The sequence below is a fragment of the Bos grunniens genome, chromosome 11, assembly GCF_055505025.1.
Source record: "Bos grunniens cultivar Pamir isolate PY7600 chromosome 11, Bosgru_T2T1.0, whole genome shotgun sequence".
Lineage (NCBI taxonomy): Eukaryota > Metazoa > Chordata > Mammalia > Artiodactyla > Bovidae > Bos > Bos grunniens.
The window spans coordinates 32,629,058-32,654,157 of record NC_141175.1 but is presented as its reverse complement, the minus strand read 5'-3'; the positions used below and the strand labels follow the sequence as shown (position 1 = coordinate 32,654,157).

General features: G+C 34.3%; 1 protein-coding gene across 23 annotated transcripts in view; it reads left to right on the top strand.

The window, feature by feature from the left end:
* The window catches only part of ATAD2B (ATPase family AAA domain containing 2B), a 150,068-nt gene that overhangs the window by 43,000 nt on the left and 81,968 nt on the right, over positions 1 to 25,100 (top strand). For all 23 annotated transcript variants that reach the window (XR_015136486.1, XR_015136499.1, XR_015136485.1 and 20 more), the window contains 6 exons: positions 1,150 to 1,324; positions 5,436 to 5,524; positions 8,648 to 8,807; positions 10,212 to 10,302; positions 17,310 to 17,621; positions 21,230 to 21,365. Coding sequence is in view for 8 of the 23 variants with exons in the window: in XM_086325706.1 (XP_086181832.1) it covers positions 1,150 to 1,324; positions 5,436 to 5,524; positions 8,648 to 8,807; positions 10,212 to 10,302; positions 17,310 to 17,621; positions 21,230 to 21,365 (963 nt within the window). In the remaining 15 variants the exon portion in view is untranslated. The remainder of the gene's footprint in view (positions 1 to 1,149; positions 1,325 to 5,435; positions 5,525 to 8,647; positions 8,808 to 10,211; positions 10,303 to 17,309; positions 17,622 to 21,229; positions 21,366 to 25,100) is intronic.

Genomic DNA, 25,100 nt, shown 5'->3' with positions numbered 1-25,100 from the left:
AAATAGCATTGAGTTTGATACTATATGTTGTTTAGTCTTTGAAAGCACAATTTCAGTGAAGTGTTTAATGATGTGGTATTTTTGAAATGGTAAACTTGATAATTTATTTTTATGATCAGATTAATTGTGTCTGATCATGAGGTGGTTAGCTAGTTAACTATTAGAAAAGACTGAGCAATTATGTCAGAGGAAATTGGGTAGAATGAAATATTCTGAAGATGTACACATAGACTTAGATTTAAACTGCTTAATATCCTTTTTTATTTAAGAGATTTGGTTCTAATTTGTTACTTTTAAGGATGTAGAAAATCTTTTAAAGAGTCATCTTCTATTTGAGTGAGTTAAATGTTGGCCTGTAATTCTACAGTGGCTCTTATGAATCATAATAGAAATTTATTTACTTTTTATATGATATGATCCAATGAATATGATTATATCCATTGGATTCAGTTACTATTAAAAAATAGTAAATTAAAAAAAACCCATTAATGAGAAACTTTAAATAATGGAGTTATAAACAAAATATGTTATAAGCTAAAAGTAATCTTCCTCTTTAGAGAGAACAATTTTTATATTCTTTATAACAAGTTTATGATTTTGCCTGTATTGTGTGCATTTAAACATTTAATATAAATGAGATTACTCAATAATGCCCTTATGTAACTTTATTTTTCGCTCTATAATATAGATACCTCATATTAATAAATATTGTATGTATTATTCTATTTGACATCATACTAGTATTTAATTTATAGATATAGTGGTATATTTGTCCCTTATTAATAGATAGCATTTAGATTTTTTAAGAAAGTCTATAACATTCTTTTGAGTATTTCTACATGATTTTGTAAAAAATGTGCAATTTCTGGGTCACAGGGCAAACGCCTTTAATATGTTGCCAAATTACTGTCTCCCCTGAGTGAGCTATTTCTTGCATCCCGAAGCTTGATTGTTTTGAGAACATTCTTGAGGGCTCTCAGCAAAGTGAGACTTTTGCCTGTGGACTACAAAATACAAAAGGCTTTGTTGGTGTCTAATAATAATCAATATACATTAACTCAAACTTATACAGGAGGTGCATACTTTTAAATTGATTATTAGTGCTAATGGTAACACTAATTTAGTTTTATTGACTCTCTATTCCTCTAGAGGCTGTTTGTTTTATGGTCCTCCTGGCACAGGTAAAACCTTGGTCGCCAGAGCGTTAGCTAACGAGTGCAGTCAGGGAGACAAAAAGGTGGCTTTTTTTATGCGAAAAGGAGCGGATTGTCTGAGTAAGTGGGTTGGTGAATCTGAGCGGCAGCTTAGGCTTCTTTTTGATCAGGTAAGTGAAGTCAGCTAATGTGAGAATATCTTCTTAATACTTAATATATTTGGTCTATAAATATTATACAGATTGTTCATAACAAGTCATATTTACCAATCAGTATGTTAAATTTAGGATCAGTAATTGGAATTTGTATGTCTTAGAGGTATTTAATAGCAGTTTCACTAGTACTAATTTAAGATGATTTACAACATATTTATTGAGGTGGCAACTTGGCATATAATAAATACGATGTTAAGTGCTTTTAAGATCCCTAGATATCCCATATAGCTTATAATCTAACTGAGGGACTAGAACAAGCATAAAAAGCTAAATATCTGTGCAAGAAATATCACAAAGTATATTATTTATTTTCATGAGTTACAAATATGCTAGAAGAATTCAGTATTAAATGAATGCTTTTAAAAGACTGCATAAGGTAAATGAATATCATTTGGGCTATTGTTACTATTTATTTATAACTAACTTTAAAAATACCATTTCCTAATACTTATAAAATTAGTCCTGATATAAATTCACTTTTTAATTATTTGGGGTACTGAAGGAAGTCATTCATACATTGTAATGCAACTTATATCTTGTTATGTCTAAGGAGATTCACATGACACTTTAAAAATGCTTAGAGCAAGCATTTGTTGAATACCCATTACTGAGTTGATGTGTATCAAAGTTCTACCTAATTGGTAAAGCATTTCAAATATTATTTTTAGTTACTGTCGGTGTCCATGTTAAAGACTGCTGTGTTCTAGATAGTGGGTCTAGAAAATGGGATAAAGTAAAATTGTTAACTTCAAGGTGTTCAGTTTCTATTGAGAAGTCAAACATATGCAGTCTTCATGTTTCAAGAGGATTTCATAATAATTAGAAAATAATGTAAAATAACATTGGATTTGGGGAGAATCAGCTTGGGAATATTGGCAAATTGTCCAATGACTTAATTTTAAATTTTTGACAGTATTATATTTTTTGCAACTTGATACTGGGTGTAGGAATGTTTCTTGGTTTTATTAAAAACCATAGCATAAATCATGCTGCTTTGTTTTATGTTTTGGTTATTTTGGCTGTGAGGCATGTGGGATCTTTAACTCCCTTACCAGGGATCAAACCCACACCCCCTTCATTGGAAAGTGAAGTCTTAACCACTGGACCACCAGGGAGTCTCCATGCTGCTTTTTAAATCTGTGTTTACTTTATTCATGTTTCATTTCTATTTCTTTGTGGGCAAGAGATTTGAAATGTTTTCTTTCTTTTTTTTTAAAAAACTGTACCTTGTATTTTGGTATCTCTGGGGAGCCTTGGAACTAATGCCCCCCCAACAGATACTGAGGGTTGACCATACAATGTATTGGCTAAGGTTTGGCCTTTGGTGTCAGAAAAATGTTAGTTCATATCTGACTTTACTATTAAGTATATACGAAAGTGAAAGTGTTAGTCTCTCAGTCATGTCTGATTCTTTGTGACTTCATGGACTATAGCCCACCAGGCTCCTCTGTCCATAGAATTCTCCAGGCAGGAATACTGGAGTGGGTAGCCATTCCCTTTTCCAGGGGATCTTCCTGACCCAGGCATTGAACATGGGTCTCCTGCATTGCAGACAGATTCTTTACCATTTGAGCCCCCAGGGAAGCCCTATTAAGTATATAACTTTAAGTAACTGAAAGCATCTGATCCTTATTGCCTCTTCTATAAAATGGAGCAAATAATGCCTATTTAATTGGACTAATGTGAATTTTTCCTGAAAGGAAGTGTATATAATTGACTCTTGAACCATACAGGGGTTAGGGGCACCGACTTTCATGCAGTTGAAAATTGGTGTTTAATTTTTGACTCCCCCAAACTTAACTACTAACTGCCTACTGTTGATAGGAAGCCTTACCGATAATATAAACAGTTCAGTTCAGTCGCTCAGTTGTGTCCGACTCTTTGCGACCCCATGAACCGCAGCACACCAGGCCTCCCTGTCCATCACCAACTCCTGGAGTTCACTGAGACTCACGTCCATAGAATCAGTGATGCCATCCAGCCATCTCATCCTCTGTCGTCCCCTTCTCCTCCTGCCCCCAATCCCTCCCAGCATCAGTCTTTTCCAATGAGTCAACTCTTCGCATGAGATGGCCAAAGTACTGGAGTTTCAGCTTCAGCATCATTCCTTGCAAAGAAATCCCAGGGCTGATCTCCTTCAGAATGGACTGGTTGGATCTCCTTGCAGTCCAAGGGACTCTCAAGAGTCTCCTCCAACACCACAGTTCAAAAGCATCAATTCTTCGGCGCTCAGCCTTCTTCACACTCCAACTCTCACATCCATACATGACCAATGGAAAAACCATAGCCTTGACAGTTAACATCCATATTTTGTATTATGTATTGTATTCTGTATTCTTACAGTAAAATAAGCTAGAGAGAAGAAAATGTTAAGAAAAATCATGAGATTTGCAATACTGTACTATATTTACCAAAACCAAAGTTTTACATTGCCTGAATATAAGTTGAATTCTCTGTCAACCTATGTCAGTGTTGTCTTATATAATACAAAACTCTGTGGATGTTATACATATTATACTATACATCAAAAATGAAAAAATAATATGAAAAAGAAACTCATATTTATTAGGTATCACGATTCATGCATTGATAACAAAGAAACAGCTTTAAATCCTGGTGCTCATTTCTCTTCTTTACTAATAAATGTGAATGGGGCACTGTTGTCTGCATTAAAAACCTGTTCAGACAGATACTCTTTCTCATCAGTGGTTTTTTTAATGGTGTCTGGAAACTTGTCTGCTGCCGCTTGGTCAGAAGAAGGTACCTCTTCTATTACCTTGACTGTTTTTTAGTTTTTAAAATATAGTTTTTTCAGAGGAAAATGGCATAGCCAATTGGAAAACTACTTAATCTTCAACCCCAATTTTGTTTTCTTTAAACTTAGAAGTAACTTTTGTTGTTGTTTAGTTGCTAAGTCGTATCTGACTCTTTGTGACCCCATAGACTATAACCTGCTAGACTTCTCTGTCCATGGGATTTCCCAGGCAAGAATACTGGAGTGGGTTGCCATTTCCCTCCAGGAGATCTTCCTGATTCAGGGATTGAACATGTCTCTTGAATTGCAGGCAGATTCTTTTCCTCTGAACCACCAGGGAAGCCCTAGAAATGACTTAGTAATTTATTGTTTTAAACAAACTCCCACTTTCACTTTTAAAGTTTACCATCTACTCATGATGAATCCTTCCCAGAAGATTGCTCCAGTGTGTATTTCCAGGTCCTCGCTTTGTTCCTTTTACCAAAAAATGCAAAACACAATTCCATTGTGCATCTTTAGGGCTCCAGTCATCAAAAATAGGGGAAAAAAATCTTTGAAATAGCCAATCAAGTTGAATTTAAAAAATCCACATGATTGCAGATGGGTTGGGGCAGGAATCCACTCCTGTGTTCTTGGTCATCTGATACCACTCCATGAATCCTTGTAATTCACCCTCCCTATCCTGAGCACATATGATTTGAATCCAGTGATCTAGCTTCAAGGATTGGGGTCCAGTGAGCCCTCTCTAGTCCAAACCTCTCTCTAAAATTATTGTCATCCTTTGTTGGTGTTAATTTCTTCAGGTTTAGATTCTTCACCTTCCTTTTGCTTTAAGTTTTCATAGAATGACCTTGCTTTTTCTTAAATTATATTAGAGTTTTATTATATTATTATATATTATTATATTATTATTATTATTATATTATATTATTATATATTATTATATTAGAATTATAAGAATGTTTTTCTTATATCCTTACATGGAAGCTAATTAAAATGTCGTTAACATAAAATAGTCTGTGTTATATGATAAAAGCAATATGAATAGTGTGTTTAAATGTGTTTAATAGTATGTTTAAAATACATGTATTTGTATGTGTGTAAATGACATGTATGGCAGAATAAACAAATTGAAAACTGTTGTGATTGGAGACTGAGGAGATAGGAGCTTTTCTTTTTCCTCTATAATCTTTCTTACCTGCTGCATGTTGTACCATTTGCTTATATTATCTATTTACTTCTGTTACTTATTAAAAAAAATAGTAATTAAAAATGAAAACTAATACAATACTTGTTTTCTTTTTATCCTAGGCATATTTGATGAGACCTTCTATAATATTTTTTGATGAAATAGATGGATTAGCTCCAGTTCGCTCTAGCAGGCAAGATCAGATCCACAGGTAATATTTTCTAATCTGATTATGTTGAGTTCATATGTTGACATAGTACTAAGACTTAACCCTTGAATTAGTGCTATGAGGCTTGTAAGATGCGAACTGTTTCCTTGATGAAGACGTCTTTCTTATAACGTGTGTGCATGAGTGTGTGTGTGTGCATGTGTGCACTCAGTCACTGTTGTGTCTGACTCTTTGTGACCCTGTGGTCTATTACCCACCAGGCTCCACTGTCCTCTGATGTTTGTAGATAGGATTTTCCTATTTTGAATTGAGCTGCTTAAATTTGTGAGCTTCTAATTTTCATCATAGCTGTAATGTTTTTATAATATTTTATTTCTTAAAAAATTTTTTTGTTTCTCTTGTCCCTGTGAATATTTGTGACTAAGCTTTTGCTTGCCTTTCCCCCACCATTTGGAACCTTCATTTATATAAAATGTCTGAAATAATCAAATTCATAAATGGTACAAAATTTATCAAGTAAATACTAACAGAAAGCTACTATTGCTGTATTAGGCAAAATTGTCTGTAAGATGGAAAGCATTATTATAAATATAAAGAGGATCCCCTTAAAATGATAAAAGCTTCAACTTATTAAAAGATGTAATTGTTTAAAATCTGTAATTCCCTAATTACTATATTTCAAACTGTATAAAACAAAAATTGACAGAACTGCAAAGAAAGAGTCAAACTGATCATCATTGTGAAAGAGATCATGTACTTCTTGGTAATTAATAGAACAAAGGCGCATAAAATAAATGTAGATTATTTGGGCAACTGTGTTATATGAATCTGATCTTGTATGCTTACTTATCTAAGGCAATATAGAATGAACACTAGTTTTAAACATCATTTATAAAAACATCATATATTATGCCTTAAATCACAATTAATTTCCAAAGTTTAGTAATATACAAAATGTAAGAGATAACAAAAAGACAAGAGGAAAATTTTATGTCTGTTATCAACAGCTATTGCTCTAATTCTAAATAATCTTATGGTACTAGTGAAACAAAAACTATAACTAATAGTATATGAACTGCAAACAAAGATATACAGAAATCAAGAAATTAAAAAGTTGCTTCTTTGAAAAAAATAAAATTGAAACCAACCTCTGGCACAATTGGCCATGAGAAAAAATCCATTGATAAAGCAGTATTTAGGAATACAAAATGTGATGTTGTTTTAGATTTTGTAAACATTAAAGATTAAGAGGATAAAAGCTTAAGCTCAAGAGGTTAAAGTATAAAACTTTTAGGAAAAAACCTGTGGGAAAATTTTCATAACCTGAATGTTGAAGTTCACAATATTTTTGGGTAATAGCCAAAAATTGGAAACAGTCTAAATGTCCATCAACATGTATATCAACAATTTGGGATATATCATAAAATGGAATATTGTTTTAGCAATGAAAAGGAATAAACTGTTGTTAAACAATTTCACATGTTAGCAAAGTAATTCTCAAAATCTTCACACTAAGTATGTGAACCAAGAACCTCCAGATGTTCAAGCTGGATTTAGAAAAGGCAGAGGAACCAGAGATCAAATTGCTAACATCCATTGGATCATGGAAAAAGCAAGAGAATTCCAGAAAACATCTACTTCTGCTTTATTGTCTATGCCAAAACCTTTGACTGTGTGGGTCACAACAAACTGTGGAAAATTCTTCAAGAGATGGAAATACGAGACCACCTTACCTGCCTCCTGAGAATCCTGTTTGCAGGTCAAGAAGCAACAATTAGAACTGGATACGGGAACAATGGACTGGTTCTAAATTGGGAAAGGAGTACATTAAGGCTGTATATTGTCACCCTGCTAATTTAACTTGTATGCAGAATACATCATGTGAAATGCCAGGCTGGATGAAGCAGAAAGTGGAGTAAAGATTACTGGGACAAATGTCAATAACCTCAAATACGCAGATGACAGAACCCTTATGGCAGGAAGTGAAGAGAAATTAAAGAGCCTCTTGATGAAGGTGAAAGAGGAGAGTGAAAAAACTGGCTTTAAACTCAACATTCAGAAAACAAAGATCATGGCATCTGGTTCCATCACTTCATGGCAAATAGATGGGGAAACAGTGGAAACAGTGACAGACTTTAGTTTTTTGGGCTCCAAAATCACTGCGGATGGTGACTGCAGCCATGAAATTAAAAGGCGCTTGCTCCCTGGAAGAAAAGCTATGACCAACCTAGACAGCATATTAAAAAGTAGAGACATTACTTTGCCTACAAAGGTCCCTGTAGTCAAAGCTATGGTTTTTCCAGTAGTCATGTGTGGATGTGAGATCTGGACAATAATAAAGGCTGACTGCTGAAGAATTGATGCCTTTGGGCTGTGGTGTTAGAGAAGACTCTAGAGAGTCCCTTGGACTGCAAGGAGATCAAACCAGTCAATCCTAAAGGAAATCAATCCTGAATATTCATTGGAAGGACTCATGTTTGAAGCTGAAGCTCCAATACTTTGGCCACGTGATGTGAAGAGCTGACTCATTAGAAAAGACCCTGATGTTGGGAAAGATTGACGGCAGGAGGAGAAGGGGACAACAGAGAATGAGATGGTTGGATGACATTATTGACTTGACGTATGTGAGTTTGAGCAAGCTCCGGGAGATGGTGAAGAACAGGGAAGCCTGGTGTGCTGCAGTCCATGGGGTCACAAAGGGTCAGACAATTTCAAATAATCATGCTGAGGGAAAGAATCCAGAAGAAGAAAAGTATTTACCGTGTGATCCCATTTATATAAAATTTTAGGTAATGCAAGCTAATGTATAGTGACAGAACTTGGATCAGCAGTTTCCAAGGGATTGGGTAGAGGTCAACGAGGAGTGGTGGGGATGGATTACCAAGGGTGCAAAGAGGAGCATGATGAATATTACTTTCTTCCTCAATGGTGATAGTTTCACATACTTCAAAATTCAGCAATTTGTGTTCTTTAAACATATCCAGTGTATTATGTCAGTCATATCTTCAGAAGACTTAAACCTGTTTAGAGCAATATGAGAAAGTTAATTGGAACTTAGTTTCACTTTTGAACATGGGTATAAAAATCTTTAAGACTGATAAAAGTTAGTATAAGCAGCAGTTTTTGCAACTTTTTCTTTCTTTCCTCTTTAAAATTTTCTTACAGCTCTATAGTGTCAACCCTCCTTGCTCTTATGGATGGATTAGACAATAGGGGCGAAATTGTTGTTATTGGTGCTACAAATAGACTTGATTCTATAGACCCTGCTCTTAGGAGACCTGGTCGTTTTGACAGAGAATTTCTTTTCAACCTTCCAGATCAAAAGGTAACTGTTTCTGTTTTCAATATACTAAGATTTATTTCTCATTTGATTATGAAGTATGTGTTTGTGTGTGTGTGTGTACACACCAGGCTTCCCTGTTCTTCACCATCCTTGAGCTTGCTCAAACTCACATACGTCAAGTTATATATATATATATATATATATATATATATATATATATATATATGAAAGAAAATATTTGTTATAGCATTGGTTTATTTTTGGTAGCTGAATGCCCAACTTAGACCTTGGAATTGAAGTAATAGCTACTGATTCCAGACTTTGTCAACTTTTGAGCAAAATTTATCCTGATAACTTCCAAGTTCTTTTTGTCTTGGTGCTAGATCCCAGATTCCTCACCAAGCCAATAATAATTTTATCTTGGTTATAATTTGCTTTTTCATAATCTTAATCTCCAGGATCCCCTGGAGAAGGAAATGGCAACCCACTCCAGTACTCTTGCCTGGAGAATCCCATGGATGGAGGAGCCTGGTTGGCTACAGTCCATGGGGTCGCAGAGAGTCAGACATGACTGAGCGACTTCACTTCCTCAATCTTAAGAAACTCAAGTAGCAGTATTGAGGCAATAAGGACGTTCAATTTTAGAAAGTGTTGTTTTTCCCCGAAAGAAGACAAATGTGAAAAAAACATTCTGATGTGACTTTTCAGCTGATTATGAATTCTTATACTTCAGTGTTTCTTTTTTTTTTTTAATGTGGGAGAAAAAGAAATTTAATTTGGAACCAAGATGTTAAAATTTTGATTGTGTTATACAGTTAGATTTAAGGTAGAGAATGCTATTTTGAAAGAAAAAAATCAAGGTAAAATTGTGTAAACCTTTGGTTTTTTCAGTGAATTCAATTACTATTCATGGAGATTACCTTGTTATGTGTTAAGTGTGAAAGCATTCATGAACTTATATGACATTGTGTATTATATTTCTGTACTTAATCTAAAACTTCAACTTCAAACTGTAATGACACTTTATGCATATTAGAACTGAAAGGATCTGAGAAATCTAAATATATAGTTTGTTTAAAAGTTATGAATATTATAATGCATTGAAGTTTTTTGCTTATACATTTTCAGATGGTAAAAATGATGTGGAGGAAAGTGAAATTTAGTTTTGAGTTCTAGTCGTACGTCAAGTTCTTTTACCTCTCAGACTATTACATGTCCTAGTTTGTGAAACAAGGATCTCTACTACATAGCTCACAGGGTTATTATGGGAATCAGAGTTAACATGGATGCCAAGCTGTTTATGCTTCTTTTAAAATAAACAATTGCTTTTCTGGGATATGGTTAGTTGATGAATTTGTTCCATCTGATACATTTTGGGGTTGATGATATTTTATTTGTATTTTTTTCCTTAAGCAAGATTTTATTTATCTGTGCTTTTCTTCTTAGGCAAGAAAACACATTTTACAGATCCATACCAGGGACTGGAATCCAAAATTGTCAGATGCTTTTTTAGGTGAACTGGCTGAAAAATGTGTTGGTGAGTGCTACTATTTGAATTTTTGATTGTCATTGTTTGTTCTGCTCAGCCTCCCTTTCCCCTTATATTTGGAATGTGAATGAGTATAATTATATTTTTGTGCAATAGATGGCTTTGCTTTCAAATGTAAAAAATTATTTTAAACATTTCACTTGAAGTTTGAACACTTCTAAATTAGAATTTTAGCTGCCATTAGGTGTTTTGATTAACAAAGCTCCGTAGTAATAATGCCTTTCATTGAATGCTGGATTTCCAATCTTATTACAGTATCTCCTTTTAGGAACTGTTCCCTTTTAGAAATTTTACTAAGAAAAATAAGCTTAAACAAGAGGTAAAGATCCATGTATAGGGCAGGACTATAGTCTTTTACTTCGCAGATTACATGATGGACTCATCTTCATTCTGGTGGTGTAGAAAGAAGTTGAGTGAGAGGAGTCTTCAAAGAAAACACTTAATGACATCTGCTATATTTCCCTAAATGTTAAACTCTCCAAGTTAATGTTAAATTATTCATAGAGTAGAAGATCTCCTACAGAGTGAATGAACACTGTTGCCCTAAAAGGATATGGTGAGAGTATTTTATGAGCATACATAGGAGATGGAATTCAGAGGTTTTAGAATTCAGGAGTTTGGCACTAATTAGGTCTGAAATAAAAATGAATATAGTCTTAAGCAGCTGAATATACACGCAGGTATTTTTCTTTCATTCTTTTTCTGTCTTTTGTCTATTTTTCTCTCATTCTCTCAAAAATATAGATTAAAAAAATCTCTCCATGAACTTTTTAAGCATTATGAAAAGTTCCCCTAATAAGTCCACTAACAATCAGCAGTCTACTTGGGAAAAGTTTAAAGTTACCAAAACCAAAAAGAACAACTTAGTTAAAAAATCATTGTGGTCCACCATCAAATAATTAAAACTTAAATAGAACATTAGTCCATTCAGTTAGCTACATCCGAATTATCCTCTTCATCCACAGGGACCTCCATCTCCGAAGCAGCATACCTCAACTTTTGAACCACAAAGACCTCGACATCTTCTGGTGAGGAGAAAAACGTAAATCTCTCCAGCACTACTCCAGTTTAAGCTTTGCCTGGTATAAGAGAGCATGCGCCAAACCCATTTCATGTAAATTTGGCTTGACCTTTGCAAAGCCTTGTGCTGCTTTATGGGAGAGGGTGGTATTTGGTACAAAATCCAGTCTTTGCCCTTTTTGAAAATTTTACCCCTTTTATTTCCTGCTACTTTTATGATATTGTGTTAGAGTACAGATCAGAATGGAAAGTCTTTGTTGATTGGTCTGTGACTTTGTCACAGAATGATCCTTAACTGAAATAAGCAGAAGTCTTCAGATAATCTTGGAAATTCCCTGAGTAATCTAAAAATTATTTTTTATTACCCTATCTACCATCTGAAATATTATATACTCTAATTCGTCATCCTAAATATTAGATTCTCAGTTTTCTTTTTAATTTCCAAAGGCCACTACTTCTCATTTTACCAGGTTATTTATTTTAGCTTTTAGTCAGTTTCTTAAGTTAAAAAAATTTTAAGACATACTTTGTTATAGGACTGAAAAACTTCTCTTGCCTTTTTTGGGGGTGGCGTTGCTGGTTTAGAATCTGCTTATATATATATATATACTATTTTCTTCCTGGAGAGTGACATAAAAATATAATTAATTATAATTAACTGACTTCTGATTTTGTTTGTGACATTTATTTCATTTAAGAAACCAATTCACATTAAAAAAAAAATCAAATGCAAGTCTTCAAACAGGAATGAAATAGCAATACACTTTAAATTCATTATGAAGTTACCATTTATGTATCCCAAAGATGTTTTAACATGTATGGGTTCAATAGAGTGAAATTTATGCCTAGCAAAAGAGTAAGCAGGTTTTTGATGAAGAACCGAAAACAGTTGACTTTTTCTTAGAGGTTATGGATTTGGTAACTTTTATCTTGAAATGAATTCCCAAGTACTTGGAGGTTTGCATGCTTCATAGGTGTGATTTTTAGTAGTCTTCAAGTAATTTTGGTATCCAGAACATGTGCATAAATAGTAGGAGCTTAAAGTTAATGAAGATCTTCTATCTAATCATATTTGTCTATTCATTTTCACTAAGAAGGTTTAAGCAATGAAAGGGTATCCGTCAATGAGGCATCTTAGCTTGTGAACCTTCACTGTTTGGTATTTTACTGAAAAAGTAGCTTCATAAAATTTTATTGCCTTTCCTAGTTTATAGCCTCTTTGAATAGTTTATACTTTCAGTCTGTCAGACAAATCTCCATCCTAACAGTACTCAAAATGCTTTTTTTGTGTGTGTCTATGATATGTGTGTTTATCAGACTATTAGAATTGTAATGGTAGAACTGGTATAGTTATGGAATTCTTACGGAAGGGATATTGATATTTTCTCTAATATCAACTTCTAACTCTCAAAAGAGGCTATATTTCAGTATTTCTAGAATAGTCATACATCTATTTTCTAAACCAGGACCCTTTGAGAGTGAAAAAAAAACGCTGTTTAGGCAAGCGGCCTAAACCAGGACATGTGATCACACTTGATATAACCTATTTAGCCTAGTTATGATACACCTTTAATCCTGTTTTAGAGTCTAGTAAGGGAAGTGTATAAAGTATTGCTACAGTCCGTGGGGTTGCAAAAGAATCAGACCTGACTTAGTGACTAAACAAAAGGAAAATACATTATTAACTCAGTAGTTCTCAATTTTTTGTTTATCAGATTGACTGGTAGTTTTCTCAAAATACACATTTATGATATTAAACCACCACTTAGTGATTCTGATTCACTACGTTTGTTGGTAACCTATTTTTGATTCATTTTCATTGTTTATTCAGAAGGCTAGTCAAGGTTGACAACCACAGATATAAACTAGTAATTCTCATTCATGAACAAATATAACAAAGATAAATCCTGTAATTTATAGTCTATTGGTCATGATAATCCATGTGAAAATTTATTTTTTTCAAGTAAAACTTTATTACTAATGATGAAATTCAAACTTTCAAGGAAAAAATTAGAATTTTTTTTTAACAAAATGGATAATAAGCCACACAGCAGTTCTCAAAGGGTGCTGTATGACTTATATTTGTCACTGTGAGCTGACAGCTTGCTAACACTTAAAAGACTATAGTGATAAGACTATAGTGCAGTGATATTAACAAATGTGATTTTTGGTATTGTTAATAAAATGTGTCAATATAAAAACTTCCATATAATTTAGGGAAGAAAATTTACTTCTTTAAATGGAATCTATTATAGTTGATAAACTCTAAAGTTATCTTTAATAAGTTAAGAAAAAATGAACAGTAGATTGCTAATTATATTATTAACATATTATGTCAAACACAAATGTTATGGGCAACATTTACTGTATAAAATAACTTTTAGTGACTTTTTTCTGTTCCGCATTGTTTTTGAGCATTTTTTTTCCTTTTTAACTTAGACTTTTAGCACTTAAAAATTGAATCATATAGGATGTTCAGTAACTGTATATACTTTTAAAGAAGTAAAAGGAGTGTGGTTTATATTTTTTTGAAGGTGGTAGTTTATTCTTTACTTCCTCTGAAATGGATTGTTTGATTAATTTATATCTGAGCTAGTGTTCTACAGTTACTTTGTGGAATTAATGTCACAGATATGTATGGAACAGGAAAAGATAGTTTTTTTTTTGGGGGGGGGGATGTTCATTCCTTAAGAAGTAGAAAATAAAATGAGAGAGTGATGGTGTGATCACTCACCTACAGCCAGATATCCTGGAGTGCAAAGTCAAGTGATGCCTTAGAAAGTATCACTATGAACAAAGGTAGTGGAGGTTGTGGAATTCCAGCTGAGCTATATCAAATCCTAACAGATGATGCTGTGAAAGTGCTGCACTCAATATGCCAGCAAATTTGGAAAACTCAGCAGTGGCCACAGGACTGGAAAAGGTCAGTTTTCATTCCAATCTCAAAGAAAGGGAATGCCAAAGAATGCTCAAACTACCACACAATTGCACTCATCTCACAGGCTAGTAAAGTAATGCTCAAAATTCTCCAAGTGAGGCTTCAACAGTACGTGAACCATGAACTTCCAGATGTTCAAGCTGGATTTAGAAAAGGCAGAGATCAAAGGAACCAGAGATCAAATTGCCAACATCCACTGGATCATAGAAAAAGCAAGAGAATTCCAGAAAAACATCTATTTCTGCTTCATTAACTACACTGAAGTCTTTGACTGTGTGGATCACAACAAAGTGTGGAAAATTCTTCAAGAGATGGGAATAGACCACCTTACCTGCCTCCTGAGAAACCTATATGCAGGTCAAGAGGCAGCAGTTAGAACTGGACATGGAACAACAGACTGGTTCCAAACTGGGAAAGGAGTACATCAAGGCTAATATATTGTCACCCTGCTTATTTAACTTATATGCAGAGTACATCGTGAGAAACGCTGGGCTGGAGGAAGTACAAGATAGAATCAAGATTGCCGGGAGAAATATCAATAACCTCAGATATACAGATGACACCACCCTTATGGCAGAAAGTGAAGAGGAACTAAAGAGCCTCTTGGTGAAAGTGAAAGAGGAAAGTGAAAAAACTGGCTTACAACTCAACATTCAAAACCCAAAGATCATGGCATCTGGTCCTATCACTTCATGGCAAATAGATGGGGAAACAATGGAAACCGTGACAGACTTTATTTTCTTAGGCTCCAAAATCACTGCACTTGGTGACTGCAGCTATGAAATTAAAAGACACTTGCTCCTTGAAAGAAAAGCTATGACCAACCTAAACAGCATATTAAAAAGCAGAGATATTACTTTGCTTACAAAGGTTCATATAGTCAAAGCTATAGTTTATCCAGTAATCATGTATGGATATGAGAGTTGGACCATAAAGAAAGCTGAGTGCCAAAGAATTGATGCTTTTGAACTGTGGTGCTGGAGAAGACTCTTGAGAGTCCCTTGGACTACTAGGAGATCAAACCAATCAATCTTAAAGGAATTGGATATTCATTGGAAGGATTGATGCTGAAGCTGAAGCTCCAATACTTTGGCCACCTGATGTAAAGAACTGCCTCATTGGAAAAGACCCTGATGCTGAGAAAGATTGAAAGCTGGAGGAGAAGAGGACGATAGAGGATGACATGGTTGGAAGGCATCACCGACTCAATGGATATGAGTTTGAGCAAGCTCCAGGAGTTGGTAAAGGACAGGGAAGCCTGGTGTGCTGCAGTCCATGGGGTTGCAACCACACTACTGAGCGACTGAACTGAACTGAGTGGTAAACTTGTTTTTTTCTGAGGAATTTTTGGGAAATTGATTGCTGATATGGGACAGTGTCCAAGCTTCATCTGCTTATCCTTTTCTGAATTAAATTGTCATAGGACATAGTAAGTTTTCCCCTACCTCTTAATAAATGTTCCTTTTAAAAATAGAATACTTAATAATTTTAGTTGAAATTTTTAGTCCCAGTAAGTTGGTTTAATAATAAAAGAGCTTAAATTTCTTGGGAAAAAAAAAGAAGCCTAGTAGATATGATTCATTGTTCCCCCTTTCCTGTAATACATGGTAACTTAACGGTTTTATGTTTCCAGATTATAACGTTGCTGTTACTCTTTTCTCTTTTCATGCATTCTTTCACTCAGGAAATTATTGGGTATCTATTGAATGCCAGGCCAGACATTGTTCTTGGTATTTGAGATAGATAAACAGTTAGTGAACAAGACAAATAATCTAGAGGTCATTTTCTAGTTGGGGAAGGCACATAATAAAAATATTAGGTAAATGATAAGGTGATAAGTACTGTGGAAAAAGGAGAGCAGGGTAAGGAGTTTTCTGTTGCGTGTAGGACTTGATTAAGGTGATCTTTACTGATAATAGGGATATAGTTTATTATAGATGTGTGAGTCAGTTTGATTTATATGGTTTTGTTCCTTAATGTTCTTTTTCTGCCAGTTAATCTGGGAGTATTTCTTCTCTGCTTGTAGTTTTCCTGTCTAATCACCATTTTAATTTCAGTATTTAAGTGTTCTACAAGGTCATTGTAAGATATAAAATGAAATAAATCTGATAACATTCCTGGAAGAGCTTAGGGACTAATGTTCTGTAACTAGTTTGAGTGGTTCCCCCTGCTGGCATAATTGACAAAGGTGGCCAAATGTAGATTTGATCGGTAATGTAAAAAACCAACCGTGACTAGTTTGAGTTTTTCTCCTTTGTTTTGTGTTAAAGACCGAACAGTTCATATATTTTTCTATGTATTTGTTGCTCAAATGAATGAAATGACTGACTTTACTGGCAGCTCGATCAGTTATTTAACTTAATGATGGATGATGCCTCATGTCTCTGTAGCCCTTTGAACTAGATTATCAATCGCTTTAAAAGTAAATATAAAAAGGAAATTAATGTGAAAAATGGAAGAATTCTCATTCCTTTTAATACCTTTGGAATTATCAGAGATGCTTACAACTTTATAGTTTTGGGGATACTTAGATATTAACCCGCTTCTACCTTGCACTCAGAGTTGGTAGTAGAATAGCTCTGATTTCGAAGTTTCTGCTTATGTATACTACTTTGTACTGCTCCATTATATATGTTTGAAATAAGTAATATTAGAAAAACTTATGGAAAACTAATGCCTTAAGGACTAAACTGATGATTAGGAATATTGATGAAGGATTGATATGATGTTATTTTTCTTAAAACCTTTCTTGAAGAAAGATGAACATTATAATCAGTGGTTTTGGCACAAAAATATATGACTTCTTTTAATATCATTAGTTTATGTATTTGTTAACATATTCAAAGCATTTTTAGTTAATGAATAAATGGTTTTATTAGGTGTTTTTAAAGGGTCATTTTTCATTTTGCTAGTAAAATTGCCCATAATAACTGATTTAGTATTAGTTTTTTGGATAAAGATGTGCATATTTGCAAAATATAACTGGTACTTGGAAAACTGGACTTACCTTTGTTATCCTTTTCCTTTTGTGCATTAGGCTATTGTGGAGCTGATATCAAGGCCCTGTGCACTGAAGCTGCCCTGATTGCCCTCCGGAGGCGTTATCCCCAGATCTATGCTAGCAGTCATAAACTGCAGCTAGATGTTTCCTCAATTGTGCTCAACGCCCAAGATTTTTATCATGCAATGCAGAATATTGTGCCTGCTTCCCAGCGTGCTGTCATGTCTTCGGGACATGCACTGTCTCCCATCATAAAACCACTGCTGGAAAGAAGCTTCAACAACATCCTAGCCGTCCTGCAAAAAGTGTTTCCTCATGCTGAGATTAGCCAGAGTGATAAGAAAGAAGGTAGTATAAATTCTCTTTTCATATTGTTAAAATGATAAGTATGGGCATAAGTAAATAAATTGAATATCCTTATAAAAGTATTTGTGTGTTACTCTTTTATATTTGCCATGAATATAGGAGATGTATCTATTTCATTTGCCACTGTATTCTAGGCCTAGCATATGCCTAGCATACAGTAGTTGCCTACTCAGTGTCTGTAAGAATAATGAATGGATACTTGTTCTGTTTGTTCACTCTTGGGACTATCTGACTATCTTAATATAGGAGTGTTAGCATCTTTAGGAAAGTTGACTGTAATAGTATTGGTTTACATTTCTCTTATTATTATAAAGTGCTTACATAAATTGTCATTTATTAATCCTTATAACAGTCTTGTGGGGTAGGTACTCTTACTCTATCAAAAATGAAGATATTCACTTATATAGGGTCACTTAGTAAGTTCTAGGTCTTGCTCAAATCCAGGGAGCCCAACTCCAGAGGCAGTGCTCTTAACCATGTTGTAATAATGTCCCTCTGGATTTAGCTCATCATATTGCTATTATTGGCACAGCACTCCATAGTGTGTGCTAATGGAGTGTAGTTTATTCAGTTCAGTTCAGTTCCATCCGACTCTGTGACCCCATGAATCGCAGCATGCCAGGCCTCCCTGTCCATCACCATCTCCTGGAGTTCACTCAAACTCACGTCCATCGAGTCGGTGATGCCATCCAGCCATCTCATCCTCTGTCGTCCCCTTTTCCTCCTGCCCCCAATCCCTCCCAGCATCAGAGTCTTTTCCAATGAGTCAGCTCTTCGCATGAGGTGGCCAAAGTACTGGAGTTTCAGCTTTAGCATCATTCCTTCCAAAGAACACCCAGGACTGATCTCCTTTAGAATGGACTGGTTGGATCTCCTTGCAGTCCAAGGGACTCTCAAGAGTCTTCTCCAACACCACAGTTCAAAAACATCAGTTCTCCGGTGCTCAGCTTTCTTCACAGTCCAACTCACGCATCCATACATTACTACTGGAAAAACAATAGCCTTGACTAGACGGACCTTTGTTGGCAAAGTAATGTCTCTGCTTTTCAATATGCTATCTAGGTTGGTCATAACTTTTCTTCTAAGGAGTAAGCGTCTTTTAATTTCATGGCTGCAATCACCATCTGTAGTGATTTTGGAGCCCCAAAAAATAAAGTCTGACACTGTTTCCACTGTTTCCCCATCTATTTCCCATGTAGTGATGGGACCAGATGCCATGATCTTCATTTTCTGAATGTTGAACTTTAAGCCAACTTTTTCACTCTCCTCTTTCACTTTCATCAAGAGGCTCTTTAGTTCCTCTTCACTCTCTGCCATAAGGGTGGTGTCATCTGCATATCTGAGGTTATTGATATTTCTCCTGGCAATCTTGATTCCAGCTTGTGCTTCTTCCAGCCCAGCGTTTCTCATAATGTACTCTGCATATAAGTTAAATAAGCGGGATGACAATATACAGCCTTGACATACTCCTTTTCCTATTTGGAACCAGTCTGTTGTTCCATGTCCAGTTCTAACTGTTGCTTCCTGACCTGCATATAGGTTTCTGAAGAGGCAGGTCAGGCGGTCTGGTATTCCCCTCTCTTTCAGAATTTTCCACAGTTTATTGGTGAGGGAATAAAGTAGAACCTGATTATAAATGGTCTTGATTTCTGGCCTCATGACTGTAGTTTGGATTTGAGAAAAAAATAGAAAGCTACTTCAGAAAATGCTACTCATTTATAGGAAAATTTTAGGTTTGTACGCTAATCAAAGTAAAGCCCATGAACTTTGAAGACAGCAATTTTTAAAAATTGTCTTAATTTTCTTTGTTCAGCATGTAGTTTTCACTGTATAGAAAATTGTTAGTGAATTATGTTAACATTATAACTGTTATATAGACTAGAAATCATGAGTAATCAATGAATTTTGCTGTTATAAATATATTTTTCAGAAACTTTATTTTTTAGGGTAGGTTCTCATGAAATATCACATTGATTACTTGATTTCTTAAATTTGTCAAATGAGGAGAATAGATACTATATATGAGCCAGCTACTCTGTCATGAACTGTACATTTCTTGTCTCTGATTTTCATAATCGAGAATCTGTATATTTTCCCTAATTAAAAAAATCTATGTTGCCTTTAGAAAATCATAAAAATCTACCTTCTCTTCTGAAAGATTATAACTTCTTTATTTCCATTTGAGAATTTTGTTATGACATTATTAGCTATGTTTTCTTACCACTTTTTTCCCCATAAGTATTAAGTATGCTTTAGATCCATTTTTTTTCTTCATATGCCAGTGGAAGGAAGAAATCACTTTGATTATTAATAATGTTTTTTAGTTATTTAGGTATATTATTCTGGATTATTTTGGTCTTTAATGTTTTTCTTAGCAAGTGTCCTTGTATATGAATTATCAATCAAATGGTACTTAATTATTTGATTAATGTTTATAATATTAGTCATGTTAAATATTTGACTTTTAAAAGCCACTGAACTGTGCTCTGTCTGCCAGCACAATTCATGATCTCATTTTAGAAAGCGTACCTCTTTTTTTCCTTGTTTTCTTTGGGAAAGGGTATGATTTCTGTCAATTTTAATTTCTTCCCATTTCTCCTATACATGTAGCATTGCTTTTTATTGAATGAATTGACACTTTTGTTAAGTATGTATGAATTACAGCTATAATACTCTAGGTTGTAGTCTAGGTAAATACTTAAGTATGGCACTCTCAATAGGAATTTTAGTTCCAGTTGTTCATTGAGCAGTAACTTAAGACCCATAAAGAGACTAATGTTATTTGAATGAGTGTGTTTTCTAAGATTGGCTTTTTTGCCACTAAATTCCTGAGTCCCTTCTTAACTAGACTGCTGCTGCTGCTAAGTCACTTCAGTCGTGTCCGACTCTGTGCGACCTCATAGACGGCAGCCTACCAGGCTCCCCTGTCCCTGGGACTCTCCAGGCAAGAACACTGGAGCAGGTTGCCATTTCCTTCTCCAATGCATGAAAGTGAAAAGTGAAAGTGAAGTCGCTCAGTCGTGTCTGACTCGTAGTGACCCCATGGACTGCAGCCCACCATGATCCTCTGTCCATGGGATTTTCCAGGCAAGAGTACTGGAGTGGGGTGCAATTGCCTTCTCCACTAGATTTTCCTTGAAATATGTGTGTGTATGCCATGTGAGAAAAATAAAGGTCAATTTATTCCTTGTTGCTTTTGTAAGAACTGGGCCATACTTCAATGACTCTATTAATTAAACCATTTTATATTAAATGTACTGGTTTTGGTAAAAATTACCTTAGAGATTCTTAGTAACTAGGTGAGAACTTTATGAGAGTGCCATTTCTTTTCCAGACTTCTTTTAGTTATTCTCCAAAAATGTATCTCATAATTCTTAAGTAGTCTGTAAAGGTGAAAGAATTACATTGGTTCCATTTGTAAACTTACTCAAAATACTGTAGTTTGTCAATTTGCCTGGTCAGTTTGTGTTATTTGATAGATTACTTGTTACTGCCACTTGTTCTTTTAAGCAGTTTTCCTTAGCTTTGGTAGGTCAGTAATATTAAATGATTTCTTAAGCCTCATAATCTTTGTGTTCTTTTTAAAACAGATATAGAAACTTTGATTTTAGATGACAGTGAAGATGAGAATGCTTTATCAATTTTCGAGACAAGTTGTCACTCAGGATCACCAAAGAAACAGTCATCAGCTGCTGCTGTACATAAACCTTATCTTCATTTTACAATGTAAGCAATTTATATCAAATTTTTTTCAACTTAGAGTGACTTTTACTACTTTATGGTTAGAATTGCAGTATATTTTTACTTATGGTTATAACTTGAGGACTTTTTTTTTCTGTTGTTTGGACATAATTCTGAAAAATTTATATTGTGCTTTTGTTTTTATGTGGTAGTAATTTGGCTTATTGGTCACCTAAAGATATTTTTCCTTAAACTGATTGTGGGATTCTTTTTTTGTTTTGAGTAGGGTAGAAGGAAGGGTTATCTTTTGAAAGTCAATCCATGTCCCCAGTATTCTTGCTTTTTAGTTCAACTGAACAGAAATGAAATATTTACTGTGATCTAGAGTATTTTGATTGTAATAAGTTTCACATGATAATTTAGGACTCTAGGGTAATAAAGAGATTTTGAGTTAGAAATTGCTTAGTAATTAAATCAATAACTTTCTGATTGTCCAAAACCTCATTAGTTTACACTTTCTAATTTAGATTTTATGTTTTTTCTATTTACCTTTACTTATAGTAAAACAGCTTTTGCTATACACTTCAATAGGTAAACAATTTTAGTGCTAATGTAATTTTAAAGTAAGAGATTAAATAGTTTTCACATAGTGACAGCATCATCACTTACATTTACATAATTACCAGGATAGTTGAAGAACCATAATGCTCCAGTCAGGTAGGTCTAATAGGACTTCTTTTAGAAGACATTGTGTGTATTTTTTTAAGTAATGTTTCTTTAGAGAGATTTTGAATGAATTTAAGTCTTCAACATTAATGAAGTTTCTCTCATGTAGATTTTGGTGAAATGTTAATTTGATTATTTGCATTGATAACCCTTCCTTGTTTTTCAGTTTTTAAAATGAGACTAAATCACTTTAATTTACTCTTTAACAGCAAACTATCCTGTTAGAAACTTTTGTATTCCACTGGCAGAGCCTTTCTTTTATGCCCTCTGGGAAGTTTTCTTACACTATTTTAGTAATTTTACAAATCTGTTTATTAAGGGAAAACCAAATGATCATTTTTTTCTGACTTTCACCTGGTTAGCTGTGTGTGTGCTATTTGTTTTAACAGTTTTAGTTGTTTGAATTTGAAATACATAGTAGAAGCCAAGAAACTATCAAAAGACAAGTTTTTAAATTTTATATTAAGAACATTCTGTCCCTGACTTAATGTATATCAGTGCCATGGTTTATTTTGTTTGATTTAGCCTTTCTGAAGAAATTGCTCTTTTGCATAAGCTTTTCCAATTCATTGATTTGACTTTGATTTCGTAGTGAGACAGCTGTATCCTAGGATGAACTTTTTAAAGAGATGTTTTGATAAAATTAGTTTGTTTATTTACTCATTCTGCCATTTTTTTTTAAACCCTGTGCCAGGCACTGTACTAGGTGCTGGAAACATGAATAAGATATAGTTCTTATTCTGGAAAAGTTCTTGTTCTTGCGGTTGACAAGCATTAGGATATGGCTGGTGTTTTGAAAACAGAACTAACAGGTTTGCATAGGGAAGTCCAGAAATGCTTCACAGAAAAAATGGTGACAGTTGCTGTCCTTTTGAGTATAGGAGTTAGCATTTGTTGCTTATTACAAACTAGACATGTGGTAGGTGTATAAAGCTGGGGCTTCATATATGGTAATACATATAGGCCTCTCAACAGTCATTTAGCATTTGTGGTATCATCATTTTATAGATGAGGAAACTGAAGTACAAAGAAGTTAAGTAAATTGCCCATGATCATGCTGCTAGCAGGGGGCAGACTTGGTACTGTTTGTTTCCTGGGATCATATTCCTTCTGTTGTACTATGTGGTTTCCAAATTGATTTCTAAGCTTAATAGGTTTTTATTCGTAGGTTGGACAATATGATTTTTCACACTTTCCAAGAAGTATAAGCCTTTAATAAGGGTTGCACACGTATTTTGTTTTTGTTGATTTGGTTTGGTTTGGCTTTTTTGTTTGAGCAACATGTGTTAGCATGCCAGATTAATACAGAAAAGATGCTGGACAAGTAGAAAGCATGACTTGAATGCTGGTGTCAGTAACGCTAGCTCAGGCATTGATGGTGAGTTTCTGTTTCTGGATTAGTTTCCTAAAACTGTTGAAATCTTTTCTTTATATTTACGATGAAATAGAAGTCAAAGTATTTAAGGCCTATCGATCTGGTAAAGAACCCTTATGATGGAAAATAAGTTTTCTTTCTTACTGTATATTACCATAAAGGGATTAAAAACAGAACTTTCTGAGGTTCTCCAAATGAAAATAGCCTTGTTTTTTCTGATTAGAAAGATGATATACTCTGTAGAGAATTCAAGTAAAAAAGAGCTTAAAGAAGAAAGTAAAATTAAAGCCCAAGCACCTGAAGGTAATATTTGTTAACATTTTGGTGACCACACTTTGGTATTCTTGCTATCCATATAGACAGACCCATATATTACTTTATATAATTTATATTCTTCTATAAGACTTTTAATGTAACTTGCCTTTCCCTCCTAACTATGTTAGGAATTTTATTTTATGTCAATATATGTCTAATGTCATTATTTTAAAACAGTAACTGCATAGTATTTTTTAAATGTTTCACAGTTTATAATAACCTTATTGATAGAAATGGAAGTTTCCACTTTTCCTATTTTATAAACAGTACTTATTTATGATAGACATCTCTCTAAGTATATATCTTTATACCATTTTCTGATGCAGACCTTAGGGAAGATTTTAAAAACTGATGCTGTGGTCAAAGTGTATATATGTTTAAAAATCTGATAGAGGTTGTTAAATTGCCTTCCAGAAAGGTTGTACCAATTTATATTTCATCACTAATGTATGAAAGGGTTATGTTTCTATTCCCTTTTCATTTCTGAGCACTGTTTGTCTTTTAAAATCTTTACCAACTAGATAGATGAAAATAATACCTTTTTATGTATATGAACCATTCATTCTTTCATGTAGTCTTTCACTCCTGCGGATCTTTTGTCAAGTGCTTATTGTGTGCCAGATGTTGCTCTAGGTAATTGGATCCATGTTAAGATGCCTGCCCTTATTCAACTTTCATTTCAGATGTAAACAGACAGTAAAACAGTCAGCATGCTAGATGAAATGTTAGAAGATAACTACTGTGGGAAAAAATGTAGAGAGCACTCAGAGATAAGGGAATCTTTGGGAGTAGAATGCATTATAGAATATCCTTGGATATATTACATTTTGGCATATATTTGCCATATTTAATTTTGGAAAGTTGTGCTTTTTTCCATTCTCACTATTCATGAGAATACCAATTTTCCCACCATCTACTTACTAACAAGAGTATTATAATCTTCAGTTTACCAATCTAATAGATAAATGATGTTTCTGAATATTTTCATTATTTGTCACCTTTGATAGTAACTATCAGATCTTTCTCAAGCCTCCATCACTTCTGGGTTTTAAGCTTTGTCCAGCTGCTTGTCACCCTACATTGTGTCACAGATCTTTCAGTGTGTGCTTGCTTGTGTCTCTCCTTCTCTTCCCATCAGTCCTCTGAGCTACTATCCATTCCGTTGTCCTGACTGAAATTGGACACCATTCTCAACTCTTTCTCTTTCTTCCCTTCTATATCCAGTAAATGACCCAGTCCTACAGATTTTTCTTACTAAATAAGTCTAATCTCAAGCTCTTCCTTCTACCTCCTCTGCTAGTATTCTTGTCTACACTGTTATTAACATCTCATGCCTGAGTTATCATATAGCATACCTCTAACTG